Source organism: Podarcis tiliguerta (assembly GCF_965153285.1).
Source record: "Podarcis tiliguerta genome assembly, chromosome: 12".
Classification (NCBI taxonomy): domain Eukaryota; kingdom Metazoa; phylum Chordata; class Lepidosauria; order Squamata; family Lacertidae; genus Podarcis; species Podarcis tiliguerta.
Window position 1 is genome coordinate 32,108,276 of NC_139545.1, and position 14,333 is coordinate 32,122,608.

The 14,333-nt window shown below is 44.0% G+C and overlaps 1 protein-coding gene across 6 annotated transcripts in view; it reads right to left on the bottom strand.

The window, feature by feature from the left end:
- Window positions 1-14,333, bottom strand: part of DYNC1I1 (dynein cytoplasmic 1 intermediate chain 1) — a 225,736-nt gene that overhangs the window by 53,375 nt on the left and 158,028 nt on the right. For all 6 annotated transcript variants that reach the window (XR_014503520.1, XM_083405396.1, XM_083405397.1 and 3 more), the window contains 3 exons: window positions 8,197-8,310; window positions 7,232-7,365; window positions 6,780-6,924 (listed from right to left, as the gene is read on the bottom strand). Coding sequence is in view for 5 of the 6 variants with exons in the window: in XM_083405396.1 (XP_083261522.1) it covers window positions 6,780-6,924; window positions 7,232-7,365; window positions 8,197-8,310 (393 nt within the window). In the remaining variant the exon portion in view is untranslated. The remainder of the gene's footprint in view (window positions 1-6,779; window positions 6,925-7,231; window positions 7,366-8,196; window positions 8,311-14,333) is intronic.

The following is a 14,333-nucleotide window of genomic DNA, read 5'->3' on the forward strand; positions in this document are numbered from 1 at the left end:
CTCTGGCGGGAAGGTAAACGGCATTTCCATGCGCTGCTCTGGTTCGCCAGAAGCGGCTTAGTCATGCTGGCCACATAACCTGGAAGCTGCACATCGGCTCCCTCGGCCAATAAAGCGAGATGAGCGGCGCAACCCCAGAGTCGGTCACGACTGGACCTAATGGTCAGGGGTCCCTTTACCTTTACATTTACCAGGTCACCTGGAGAGGAGTCTTACTCGGCACAGGCTATTAGGTGAGAGAGTTTACAAATTGGAATAGGGTGATGCACAGAGAATAGCTCCTACCGGTGCTCCTGGCTCAGTTCAGTGCCATGCATCTGGGCCTTCTGGAAATGCCTGAGGTGATCATAGTTCAGTGATACAGCACATGCCTCATAAGCTGCAGGTCCCAGGTTCAACTCCTGAAAACTCCACGTCAGGCTAGAAGGTTTCCTGTCTGAAACATTACAGCAAGGTTTCCCAAACTTGGGTCTCCAGCTGTTTTTGGACTGCAACTGCCACCATCCCTAGCTAGCAGGACTGGTGGTCAGGGATGATGGGAACTGTAGTCCAAAAACAGCTGGAGACCCAAGTTTGGGAAACGCTACATTAGAGACTTGCTGCCAGTTGGTGTAGAGAAAATGCAGAACTATTACTGAGGTCTGACTCAGTATAATCTGTTCCCTATATCCCAGAAAAGGCTGATAACTCTTTCCCCCCTCAATGCATTCCTTGTGCTCAAAGCAGTGAAGCAGCCATCTAGGTTGCACATCCTAGGTTAAAACCCACATTGGCTCCTGTGGGCTGGTATGGACCAGGTAGGCCCACAAGTCTGAACTGCAAGGACTTTGAAACAGTGAAACTACTAAATTAGATAAGTAAAGAAATGCCCTTTTTGCTACTGCAATTTGAAATGGAATAAAACAAATAAGGGGACTAGGAAAAGAATGTTGCAGTGGCTGGGTTTTTAGGGTAGATTCATTTGAGATCCACAAGAAAGCCTTGTTCATCCCCTAGTTCTGCTGTAATGTTCACTCAGCAAGGGGGAATAAATTTGTTTCCTAAATTGTATATAACTTAAAAACCAGATCATGCCACCCACGTTCATACCAGTAGTCTCCCTGAGGTCTGGCCATGTGGTTTCTCCAGCCAAGGCAGAAGAAAATTCTTTATGCCACTTTTGTCTTACTTCCTTACTTCATGTGGCTGATACAGTCTAGATGAGTCTTGGGTGTGTTTGCAAATACGATGCTATGAACTGCTTCCTGCTCTGAAGACAGTGAAGTTTAATGTGACTTGAGTGCAGAGGGAGTGAACTCTTTTATCCATGTTTGTTAATTTTCATTTAGAGGTTTTTTTCCTTGCTAACTGAAAGGGTATTTATTTATGCTACAATGTATGGCATGGCTTTCTGTTAAGAACACTGTTGAAGCTCTGGCCAAGCAAAACAAGAACTTCTGTTTTATAGCGATAGAAAAATCTTTACCACAACAATAATATTGTTATAGGTTTAAGGGGGGGCGGAGTCAGTCTGGATAATATTCATTGGTCCCTTCCAGGCCTGTGATCCTTGATGCAGCAAGGTTTAGAATCTAGTAGAAGAGGCCACTGAACTAAGTCAGACAGGTTGCCTTAGCTAGTCAGCTGGACTGCCATGTATATGTCCAAAGACATGTTGCCATAAAGAGAAATGGGTGGACCTTTTACTACCTCACCTGGCTGGACGCCATGCCACCCTAGGATGGAGAACAGGGGGCCAAGGGGGGGGGGCTGGGTGTGAGAGAGAGTTGTGGCTGATGCTGGAAGCTGAAGACACAGAGGCTTGTCTTGACCTATACTGTACCCAGAGCATGGCTTGGAGCTTTTCTGGAAACCTAATGGGGAGGCAATAAATTTTGGAATCTTAATGCAGTGAGCACCTCCATCCTATGGTCAGGTTGTATAGATAGAACCACATAACCTAAGGATACCACAGCCTCCATTGACCTTCATTCCAAGAAAACTGAACCCAGAATAAGCACAGGCACCCCTGTTGTCTCTTGGTACTCAGAGATGGGGGACCTTACAATAACATATGATACTATACGATACTAATATATGATATTAATATAATATAATCATTAATTCAGCAGGCCCACACTGATAAAATAATTTTTAAAATCACTTAACAGGGTTACATTTTAAAGAGCATTCCATGCTATATGGCCAGTATTGTTTTATGGTACAATACAGAAAGAAATTGACCCAGGACTCGAACACACCAGAACAAAAATGTGGACCCCATCCTAGAGTTGTTCCAGACCTTTTCCACTTTAAATGCATGCCCCCACCAAATTTGGACTTTCTAAGAATTAAAAACACACTTTGTTTAAAAGGGTGAGGGGAGGTCTGAGATAACAACGGGGAAGTAATTATGTGGCTGCCCTAGCATTAATGGGGAGAGAAGCTGGTGTAAATCCACACTCTGTTCCTGTATGGACAAGCCCTAGCGTAAAGTACTTAATGCTGCCAAAATGGGCACATTAGACATTCTGTAAAGGGGCATGGAGAGTGTGGGCATATTTATGAATGACCAGAGCAGGGCAGCTAAGCTTTCATGGGAGAGGAAAATCTCTGGCAATCTCCACCAGTTGGAACTTCCAATTGCTTGGCAAGAGGATCCTGAGCTGTTTCAGGATAATCACCGTTTATATGTCAAGTGAGCTTTCATTTTAACAATTCCCCCAATTGTTAAATTTCAGGGAAAGGTCATGGTTCAGTGGCAGAGCAATTGCCTTGCATGCAGAAGGTCCCAGGATCAATCCAGAAGAAGAGGAGTTTGGATTTGATATCCCTCTTTATCACTGCCCTAAGGAGTCTCAAAGCAGCTAACATTTTCCTTTTCTTCCTCCCCCACAACAAACACTCTGTGAGGTGAGTGAGGCTAAGAGACTTCAGAGAAGTGTGACTAGCCCAAGGTCACCCAGCAGCTGCATGTGGAGGAGCAGGGACACAAACCCGGTTCACCAGATTACAAGACTACCACTCTTAAGCACTACACCACACTGAACACACCAAGTAGGTCTGGGAGAGATCCCTGCCTGAGAGCTGCTGCCAGCCAGTGTAGACGATGCTGAGCTAAATGGGCCAATGACCTGACTCAATATAAGGCAGCTTCCAATGATCCTACGGACCACACAACAGACAGACTTGAGAAATGGGGGAGGGAGATGAGACAGATTAAGAGGAAGGACACTTGAGAAGAACGTACACAGTGCTCTTGCTGCAGGACTGCAAGAGGATAAGATGGTGTAAGGGGGAAGCAGAGGAATTTGGCTGGAGGGGAAAGAAAAAGATTAAAGGCACAGCTTCCCGCCAACGCCACCATACCTGACCATGTTGGAGAAACCACACAGAAAGGAGTCCATGCCTTCCCTCTTCTCGCCAAAAAGTTTAAAGAAATTGCAGACACAGGAGGGTGGGGGTCGTACACAAGGTATGCCATGCATTAAACAGAGAGGAAAGTTATGGCAATCCATAGCAAAGGAGGGAAGGAGAATAAAAATGTGAAATCATTGGACTAATATATGCTTCTGGGTGAGCTGACCCCATCCAAGTCCTAAACTAGACATGACATTATATGATTCTTTGCATTTAATGTGCAAGGTTTTTTTAAAAAAAGGCAAATTGCACGTGTGCATGTGATAATTATGAGGATCATAGCAGGCAAGGATAGGGAATTCAACCCCTTCCTCCCTTGCTGCAGTCCTGAGGAAAATCCCTCTTCTGAAGCTGATACTTGAGGCAGCAAAGCCACATTGGTGCCATTGCAAAGATGCCTTTAGCATGAGCTGCAGTTTGGTTCTAATCTGTTTCTTTTCCCTGCAGTCATTTAGTACAATACTAATTGTTCTCCCTTGTTTGCTCTCCTTTGGGCCCCTCTCTTTTGAGAGGGCCTCTTGTTTCACTTCATATTTGCTTCTTGTTCTCCATCCTTACTCTCTGCTGGCCTTTTTAGAAAGTGCAAAAAATGTTTCGCATTACTCATTCTCAGTGAAAATATCAGTCAAAAAATATTCCTTAAAAGTAAGAAACTGAGGCCAATTTAACAATCCATGTAAATGTATACTTTTGGTACAATTACATATATGGAGTTTTTTTTTGGGGGGGGTGCCTATAACAGAGTGGCATGGCTGCATTTGAACAGAATACTAACTCCTCAGTTGTCTGAACCATCCTGACAACAAACCACAAGGAGGAGGTATTTTTTTCATGGGTAAAGTGTTTTATGAGCAGTCGTCAAAGAAAAATTTCCAGGACATCTCTAACACGAATATTCTCCTACACAACCATGCTATTTAGGCCATACATATTTTTAAGTTAATGGCTCAAAAGTAGCAGGAAAAGTTGCACCTGAAATCCTGTTCAGTCCTGTACAGTCTACTCTCAGAAGCCAACACTTTCCTTTTGAAGCCATAGCTAAGATTATTTAAGGCAGAATAATGGGGTGTTTTGATAAAAAAAAAAAATCTAAGAGACTCAAGCCTGCTTTTCTTCATGTGGTATTATATAATTCTGCATGATAACATGATAAGGAGCACGGCCATTGCTGCACATTAACATTTATTAATAATCCCTAGTATAGCTTAATGAGCAGGTGGCCTTTAGAAAACAATTTACATGTTCAAAGCAGTAATACCCAAATAGATACAAGATTCAACAGATTCATCCCACCAGGATATCTCTTGACTTTTCGGCATCCTGGTTCTACTTTCATGGTGTGCTGTGATCTCATGCCTCATTAACATCCATATAGGGATGAGGTCCTAGCAGAAAATTATTGGATTCCTCACAAATAAAATTCCTAGAGGTCCTTGAAAGAAGGCAGTTTAAATCAGGTTTGGCTGAGTGGTTTAACAATCAATTTGTCCTCCCAGGGAACTCTGGGAATTGTAGTTCTGCAAAGGGAGTAGGGGTCTCCTAACAACTCCCACCGCCCTTTACAAACTCCAGTTCCCATGATACTTTGGGAGAAGCCATGACTATTAGAAAACTATTTTTGTTGTTGTAGTTTAGTTGTGTCAGACTCTTTGTGACCCCATGGACCAGAGCACGCCAGGCACTCCTGTCTTCCACTGCCTCCTGGAGTTTCATCAAATTCATGTCGGTAGTTTTGAGAACACTGTCCAACCATCTCGTGCTTTAAACGCTTTGTGTAGATGTGGGCAAGAATGCTGTAAGAGGCAGGGAGATAATCTGACCACAGCAACTTATGAACCCCCCTGCCCAACCTTCCAGATATACCAAGTCACATGGAAACCACTTCCCCATAATGGTCGTGAGGCTGACTAGGACCATTTTTACCTAGCATTACACCAAGCAAAACATCCGACAATTAGCTGCATATTTTCCCACAGAGATACACTCAAGACTCCTTAGATGTGGGGTGGGCAACAGGCAACCATCACAACATTTGCTGCAGGCCTTCCCCTTGCTGGGAAAATTAGCCACAGCCGCCACAGCCTCTTTGTTTCACTTAATATTTGCTTGTGTGTTTCAATCTTATTTATCAGACTGGGGTTAACTGGAATACACGGGTCCATGTACAAAGGTGCACAGGAAGAAATCCACTGCTCCCCAGAGAACAGCAGCTTAAGTCAGAACCTGTGTAAAGTACCTCAGGCAAGCTTCAAACAGTCTCCACCAGGCAGTTGTCACACTCCTTCACATATTTGTACTCACACACACACACACACACACACACACAATCAATGGCTTTCCCCCTGCTCTATCATCAATATTAGCAGGCACAGAAAAGTATGGTGTGTGGGTGTGTATATATGCCCTTCATGCAAATCCCACGGCATCAAAAAGCAGAGCTAAAGAAACACATTAAAACAAGGTAATTCAAAGCATATCAAAACAAATAAACAGTAGCCTCTCAAGGATTCGGAATTTGCAACCCACACACACACACACACACACAAAAACTGGGTGCATTTTCAGTGGGTACCAAAAGCTCAACAGAGTTCACTCTAAGCTTTTCGCAGCTATAATAAGCAAAGGCCAATGGGGGGGGGGGAAATGCAGCGGGCACTGAATCAAGCAGAGTTTAGATCTGAAGCAATTCTTGACACTGCTCCATTTTCATTCATATTTGTGTGGACATGCAGTTAAAATTTGAATTCAAATCCTGGCTTCAGTGAATGACCTTAGGCATTTCTCAGCCTCTCTTCATAGCACGATGGATGATGCCGAGATCATCTGGTTGATGTCACACTGGGCCATTTGGATCCTTTATCATCTGCTAGCCTTAATTATTGCATATGGTGGGCAGATACTATGCTCATCCTTGTATAGGGTTGATTCTTGAGAACTATGAGACATCTAAGGAGCCATTTCCTTTTATATCGGGGATTGTTTAAGTGTTGGGGGCCTGGGGGCTGCATTCACCCTTGGCCAACTCTTCAGAGGGATGGATATTAGTAGCGGGCATGGCCAAAAGTGAGTGTGGCCACCCTATACCCCACATGCACATTCTCACAGGCATGCACACGAAACACACAAATATAGGACACACACAAGAAACACATGGGTGCAGGACACACATACAGGTACACACACACACACACAGGCCCCTGCTCCACGTACATCAGTTGAGAATGGGAGCCGACGCTCTCTCCCCACTCATCTGATGTGCAGGAAGTGAGTGGTTTCCATCTCTGTCTAGGCCAGAGCCCCAAAGAGGATGAAATCCACCCCCAGCCACTCATCAGTTAAGGTTGAAGACCCAAACCAGCACTGCTAACCCCATCTTTTACCTTTGTGGTCCACAGCTTGACGGTCCAGTCAAATGATGATGTCACAAATAGATGGGAGAAGTCAATCGGACCCACTGCCATGTGGCAGTTGATTCCTGTCACAGGACCTTGGTGGCCTTCAAAGATTTCACCAATGCCCGCTTTACTGTATAAGGAGAGAGGTGTACACTTAGGAAACATCCAACACCAGAAAATGCCGCGAATCTTGAGGATCTATCTGTATTCCTTCCCCACCCCCCTTAATAGCACTTCAGGTATGGAGTTTTGATTAGGGAAACAAAGCTAGTAGAAGGCTAGAAGGTAGAATCACTGCTCCTATGAAATTCACAATGACCACTTCCCTCACCATGTCTGTTTTGGCCCTTTTTGTAACCTAGGCAACCTAGAGATATCTACTATGAGCTAAATGCATTTAGTAAAAAAAAAAACCACACACACATACACACAAATACCTTCCATGACGACAAGCTGTGTAAACGGTGCCCTCTTCACTTCCAACTACAAAGTTATTGACGTCTCCAGTTGGGAAAGCCATTCCAGTAACTGCCACTGGCTTGGATTTATTGTACACCAGCTCCATGCTCTCCTAGCAAAATAGAATTTCCCCCAATGAGTTGTTTCTGAATATATTACAGAAATAAAGTACTATTGTTTCTTAATAATTTTTCATTGACTACAGAGAGCCAATCATTGTGCACCACCTGAAGGAAGTTCATGGACCACTGGTGGTCCACAGGCCACAGCTTGGGAATCACTATTCTAGATTTTGAATGGGCCAATGGCTCTTTGCTCCCAGTCTTCTCCAGCCAGATGGACTACAACTTCCATTAGCTATAGCCAGTTGGGATAGGAGGTGCAGTCCTAAACACCCGCAGGGCACCAGGTTGGAGGAGAATGTTTTCTAGAAAGGTAAGAGTTAGTGCCAAACCCAACAATGACTACAGCAACACAATAACAGGGGAGCGAAAGGGGCAGAAAAATATTTGTCAAACTTTTGAGATGATCTCCTTGCTTAGCATAGTCGCTGGATGCAGATAATAAGCTGTACTTTTCTTGAGTGCCTCACAGCAATCTAGTCTTGCCTTTATCTAGTCAATATTTGCTAAATAATGCGGTAGAGTAAGTGTGATATTCACCACAGGCGACTCGTATGATTACCTGTGCTTTAAAATGGATTATTTCATTTTCACTTGAAATTGACCTGCATATTAACGCATTACAGTAATTACATGATTTGTGGCAGAGGAAATGGGCTTTGGCTCTTAGAGGAGGCTATTGCTTGAAATAAGCTGCACTCTTTCAAGTGCATCCACAGGTTTTAGTTTGTATAGGATGTGAAGTTTGGGCTTTTAGGGATGATGTGGGTATCAGCTTTAACTCCAGCACTTTCTTCTTGTGTAGGTAAAAACAAACCCACCTGTGGAGTTGAGAGCATATCCAGGCTCCAGGAACACATTTTGCCATCTGTCGAAACGGTAATGAGGTTGTGAGCATTCTGTGTCCCAACGACATTTACACAGTATACAGGGTGCTGAAAACACACAAAATGTCTGGAATCAGAGGGTGCCTGCTCACATTTTGAAAACATACGTATCCAAATGATTCAGACATTATTTGCAAAGGAAATTAGGTTGCCACATAATGCCCAGAACTCCTTTGTTTGCAGGGTAGGATTGTGAACTTTTTTGTCAAAAACTTGATTTTTTTACAAGAGTAAACAACAACAAAAACCAAAGTCCCCCTTCCCTCTCAAAGCTTCATTTTACACCATCATAAACTAACCAAAATGATGACTGCTGTGAAAATGGATTAAGTGGGGGAAATTTCACCTGCAGGGATACATTATCATGCTACTGATGGTGTTTGATGCTAGAAAAGTAAGAGCAAAAAAGAGACAAATCTTCAGACGGAGCAAAAATGTGTATTATTTAATGAAGAAAATAGGTGCAGTTGGGGTGGGGCGTATTGCAGCCACCATCTCTAACACAGCTTGGACTTTGCACAAAATATTTTCATTCACACGTTCAAGGGATGGACATGAATGTCAAAAAATTCATTAAGACCTCTTAATCAAAGGCCAATATATGGTCTCATTTTCATTGAAGATAACCTGAAATAACTGTGCCAGGCTATCGTATTATTTTAGATTTACAATGGGCCACAATTCTCTCCCACAAAGCGAAGAACTGGGTCTTGAGCATACCTATAGCTGTGTTTCCCTACAGTCTCCAGTGTGTGACGACTGACTGTTAAGGTGGCCTTGTGTCCTACTTTCCGTAAGACAGTCCTGTATTTGAAGGGTTGTTAGGGACTCGTTTTTGGAGTAGTCCTCTCTTTGAAACAGTTCTCTGGCCCAACGCCCGTTTAGGGAAACAACATGGAAGGAGACCAGGGGCCTTGAAGTTGACCACCAGCAGCAGACTGCACAGGCACACAAGTCACCTCAGAGCACTCTTCTCCACCACAATTCAGGTTGTGCAATGAAAGTGGATTTGGGGCCCTTGTGCAACAAACCTGCTTTCTTCCCCCTGCATCAAACTTTTTGAGTTAAGGGAAGTGACCAGAAAAAGTGCTGGGAAGTATGCGATAACGATTGCTTGACACCACATCGCATAGCCTTCCTGCAACCAAATTAAGAATCAATGTTCAATAAACTGGATGTGGCCTAACTTGTCCTCTTTGAAAGCTGCTTTTTCATAAACCAAGCGGTAATCGGGCTTTAAGAACACATATTTGAATATAACACCAATCGTTTACACCAGCCTTCCCTAACTTGCTGCCTCTCAGATGCTGTTGGCCTCTACCTCCCATCAGTGCCGGCCAATATGGACAACTGCTGGGAATGATGGGGATTGTAGTCTAAAACATCTGTAAAGCACAAGGATGGGGAAAGTGGTGTGCATGCATATTAGCTTTCATTCTGGTCAAATAGGCTGATCAAACATCTGATGAGTGGTAGGAGGGAGGTGATGTTTGGCCTGTGTGTCTGCCTGCCTCTCTGTATGTGTGTTATCTGCATGTGTGTTTGTGGTATGTATTTAACAGACTGCATATTCCCCTGGATTTGTGTGTTTCTGTCTGTCTATCTGTCTTTCTCTGTGTGGTGTGCATTGGATGTGTAGCCTGCGCGTAAAAGTCAGGGGTGGGCATCCCATCTTTTGTCCTAGTGTTCCCCCCTGCTGCCAGAGGGCTTGCAAAAAGAGCAAAAAAACCCGACTAGTCACTCCTGCCTTCCAGAAATTGCCTAATAAAGGCAGGTCATGTCAGTGTTTGTAAAAGGCAAAAAAAGATGGAAAGGGTTCTGACCTCCCTTTGTCTCTTCAGCCTGGTCCTCGGACCCTTGTCTGCATAAAAGAGTCCACAAGAATATCCTTGCCGAGTTTTATTCTTAAAAGTCTTTGTGCAAAACACGACTGAATAACTATACACACCAGCACTAACCAACCAACCAACCCAAACACCAGCCTCAGCACAAACTAACATTTCTCACTTATATATACAACTTGCTGCAAGCCGCTGAGTCATGCTGACCCAGCTTTATTCGCATTAAAGAAACAGCGGCCATTTTAGCCGTGACAGGTCAATCAAAGTTAGATGGCATATTTGACTACAGCATCTTATATGGACTTTATTCATTTTAAATCCCATTGGATCTTTTTCATATGTGGTTTCACGGATGGGTACATGAAAAACAGCATGACAAGAAAGCTAATTGTGTGTGCGCGCACCAGTGGGGTTATTCGATTCCATTGCCACCCTTGCTTAGCTCTTACTCATTCCACCAGCCAAGAGGCATGTGCCTCTATGAAATCAACCCAGCCAAGAGTCAGTTCATACCAAAGCTTATTGAACATTTGCCCTCCTCACTATGGTGCTTATACAGGTTGGTAACATGGTCCTCTTAAGCAGGGAACATCAGGGGCGAAAGGAGGCAAAGTTCAAATAGGTGGAGCACCATTCAGTAGCACGAGGATGCCTCCCTGTTTTCCTTGCAGCGCTCTCTTTATGCAGTGTCTGGCTTTAATCAGAGCTGTCACTTGTCAATTTCATAAGCAATAAGTCTCACTGCAGAACTGAAAGGGATGTTTCGAGCGCAGAGTGGGAGGCGGGGGGAGGGGAAACGCCAACTGTACTTTGAGGAGAATCTTGCTGGGCTCTCTCTTTTCCCAAGAGGAGAAGATGCCATCTTGCTTTTATTTATTTTGGAAATGAAATCATCATGCTAGAGGGTTTTTAAAAGCTTAATTAAAATTTCCTGTTATCCCAAATGCAGATGTGTGGTGGGTGTGAAAGGAAATTAGTGAGTAATGTGTGGTGGGACTCTCTTCCCTTGTGAATCCTGGCACCAAAGACGGAGGGATAAGCTCAGGAAATTTGGAAGCCAGCGGTTGGTGGCAACATGGGATGTATTTTCCAGTGGGGGAAGGGAGCGAATCTTGTTTTCATACAGACTAAAATTAAATTTTAAAAGTGAGTATTGCATTACCGGATGGCTTGCTTTGGTGGAATTGAATGGGTTGCCTCAGTCTCAAGGCAGAATCAGCACACTTAAGCTCATGGCTTTCCAGGATGCTGCAAGATGCAGTCAGCTAATGAATTAAACCATTCACAAGACAAGCCTTAACCTACTTCACAGGGTTGTTGTGAGGATAAAATGGGGAAGACGAGAACCATGTTACACCACACTGGAGCTCCTTGGAGGAAAGTTGGGGATAAAAAAATAAATCATGCACAACAAGAAAAAGACAAGAATACTTAAAAATAAAAAAGGTTTTTTCCGGCCATGTTTGACGCAAGAGGAAGAACAAGCAAGTGGTAGGTCCTGTGTATGGAGAAGACAAAGAAATGCTCTTGGCTCAAGGAGAAGGAGGAATTGCTCAACATCTACTTTGCCTCTCTCTTTACCCAAAAGGAAAGCAGTGCCCAACTTGGTGATAGATAACAGAATAAACGATGTAAGGAGGAAGCTGCAGTCCAAGATACGAAAGGGGGTGGTAAGGGAACACCTAGTTTCTCCAGAGGATGAGTTGGGACTCACTACCAGGTCGTGGCCTGATCTAAGGTGGTACAAGGTGGGATCCTTTGGAATGACATGATATAAATTTAAGAAAAAGGTACTGTATTTTTCGCCCTATAGGACGCCCTTTTTCCCCTCCAAAAATGAAGGGGAAATGTGGGTGCGTCCTATGGGGCGAATGCAGGCTTTCGCTGAAGCCTGGAAAGCGAGAGGGGTCGGTGCGCACCGACCCCTCTCGCTCTCCAGGCTTCAGGAAGCTCTCTGCAAGCCTTGCGAGCCCGGCGGGAGTTCCCGCGGGCTCGCAAGGCTTGCGGGCAGCAGCCTGCAGCCCACAAGCTCGGGGGACAGCGGGGAGGCGCAGTGCGCTTCTCCCCAGTGCCAGCCCCACAAGCTCGGGGGACAGCGGGGAGGCGCAGCGCGCTTCTCCCCAGCGCCAGCGCCACAAGCTCAGGGGACAGCGGGGAGGCGCACTGCCGCCATCCCGCTGTTCCCCGACCTGGTTTGGATTCCCCAACCTGGTTTTCGGGGGGAAATAAAGGGGGGATTCCTTTATTTCCCCCCCCCCCAAAAAAAACTAGATGCGTCCTATGGGCCGGTGCGCTCTATGGGACGAAAAATACGGTAACAGCAGCACTTCCCAGAAATGGATCTCTAAATGCACGTTTGGGTTAAAGGTAGTCTGTGTCTGAAAAAGTTGAAGTCTACTACAATAATGGATGGGGAAAGTGGCTTACACAGAACAATATTTGAACTCTTTCACTTTACGCAAATAATTTAGATGAGTCTACAAAGAGTTTACTCACTCCACCATTGCTGCCTATCCTGTCACCTGAAATTCATGCATTGAATATAATTACTACATAGGGCTTATGCACATAAAGACCAACATGTGTAGACCCAAACCACAGAAATGTTAGTCCCTAATAATCCCAGGAAGCAGTTGCATAATCCATAGGCAAACATCTTGTCCAACTGGTGGATGTTAAGTGGGTCTGGAGGTAAGACAAGCAATCCATTCTGCTCCCAGGTTTACGGAGTCATTTAAAAGCTTGGTATAACTGAAATGTAAGATGGACACATGATAAAAGCTAGGTCTTAATTTCTGCTTATCCTGAAGGGCAGACTCCTCTAACCATGATCTGATGTGATCCTTGTAGTAGTTTGAATTTGACATGTAATATGCACACAACATATGCTTATGAATACATCTTCTGTGTTCCAGCTGAAACAGTTGTGATTTCTAGTGCACACATTTCCTGTGTCCCAGGTATAGACTTGTCAGCGGGGATTGACAAGTGTTAATAGATGGGGGGGATGAAATCAGTTTCTTCAGCACTAGGTCAACATTTTGAGTGACCTGCATAGTCTCCACAAGCTTCCTATATTACTAAGTCATCTTCCTAAAATGACAATGTTTACAAGTGTAGCTTGGTGACTAGTCATCAAAGGAACACCATCAGTGGATTTATTAAATTGACCTAACTCTGAGATGTGCATTACTCATGCACGGCAAGTGTTCTGATGCCAGAAATTTGGAGCAATATATTCCTTTTTTAAATAAATGGCTGCCCGCTAACCTCATTGCTACCACATTTCATCTTTTACACTTGGATGTCACAATTTTTAGATCATGACTTTCGAATTCAGCAATGACCAAAATCAGTTTAATTCAACCTGGACCTGAAAGCCCCAGGATATTTGTTGGGTGATCACAGCATCTCCTTATTTCTAACAAATAGCAAGCTTTGTTACTGTCCATTCCCCCACGGAGCACTCAAAACTGCCAAGTTTTTAATGATTTTTGACAGAAAATCATAGAAGGAGCCGGTGCAATTTACACTGCATCCCACAATCTGCCGACATTAGTAGTCCAATTCGTGCAAAGTGATCTGTAAAATAATCATAACTTGCCATATTTTATGGTGATTATATCCTCCCCCCACCCCACCGAGATCTTATTTTTTTCTTTTAAAAGTCAATTTAAGGTATAGTATCAACATACCCATTTTCACAGGGCTAAGCTACATATTACACATGGTGATCAAGACTGATATCCAGGTTTTATTTTATTCTGTAACTAAATTCAGCCATTGGATGGGAGGCTGCTAGTTTGATTGGGAAAGTGACACTACGATATTGGTGATTAACCCTCCCCTCTAAATTACCACCCTCCATGCAGTTACTTGGTTCATGGGAGGAAGCAATATGGAAATGTGTGTCCCCTTCCTCCTCAGGCAGAGCAAACAGCTACTTACAGAGAAGCTTCTGACTGCAAAAATGGGACAGGAAACTTTGAATGTCCCAATTTCCATACAATTGCAGTTTGTTCTTAGAAAGGTGTGGAATGAAGAAATTATGAGACGAGCTTCTCATGTTTATTTCAGCAGAAATCTGGCCACTTAATGAATCCAGAAAGGTTGTGTGTCTGCCTTATGAATCCAGAACTCAGCAACTTTACCCTTTTTGCCTCAGGGGATGCTCTAGACTTCAACGATTTAGAAGGACTCAGTCACTGCTGTTGTCCTTTAAAGTAGAAG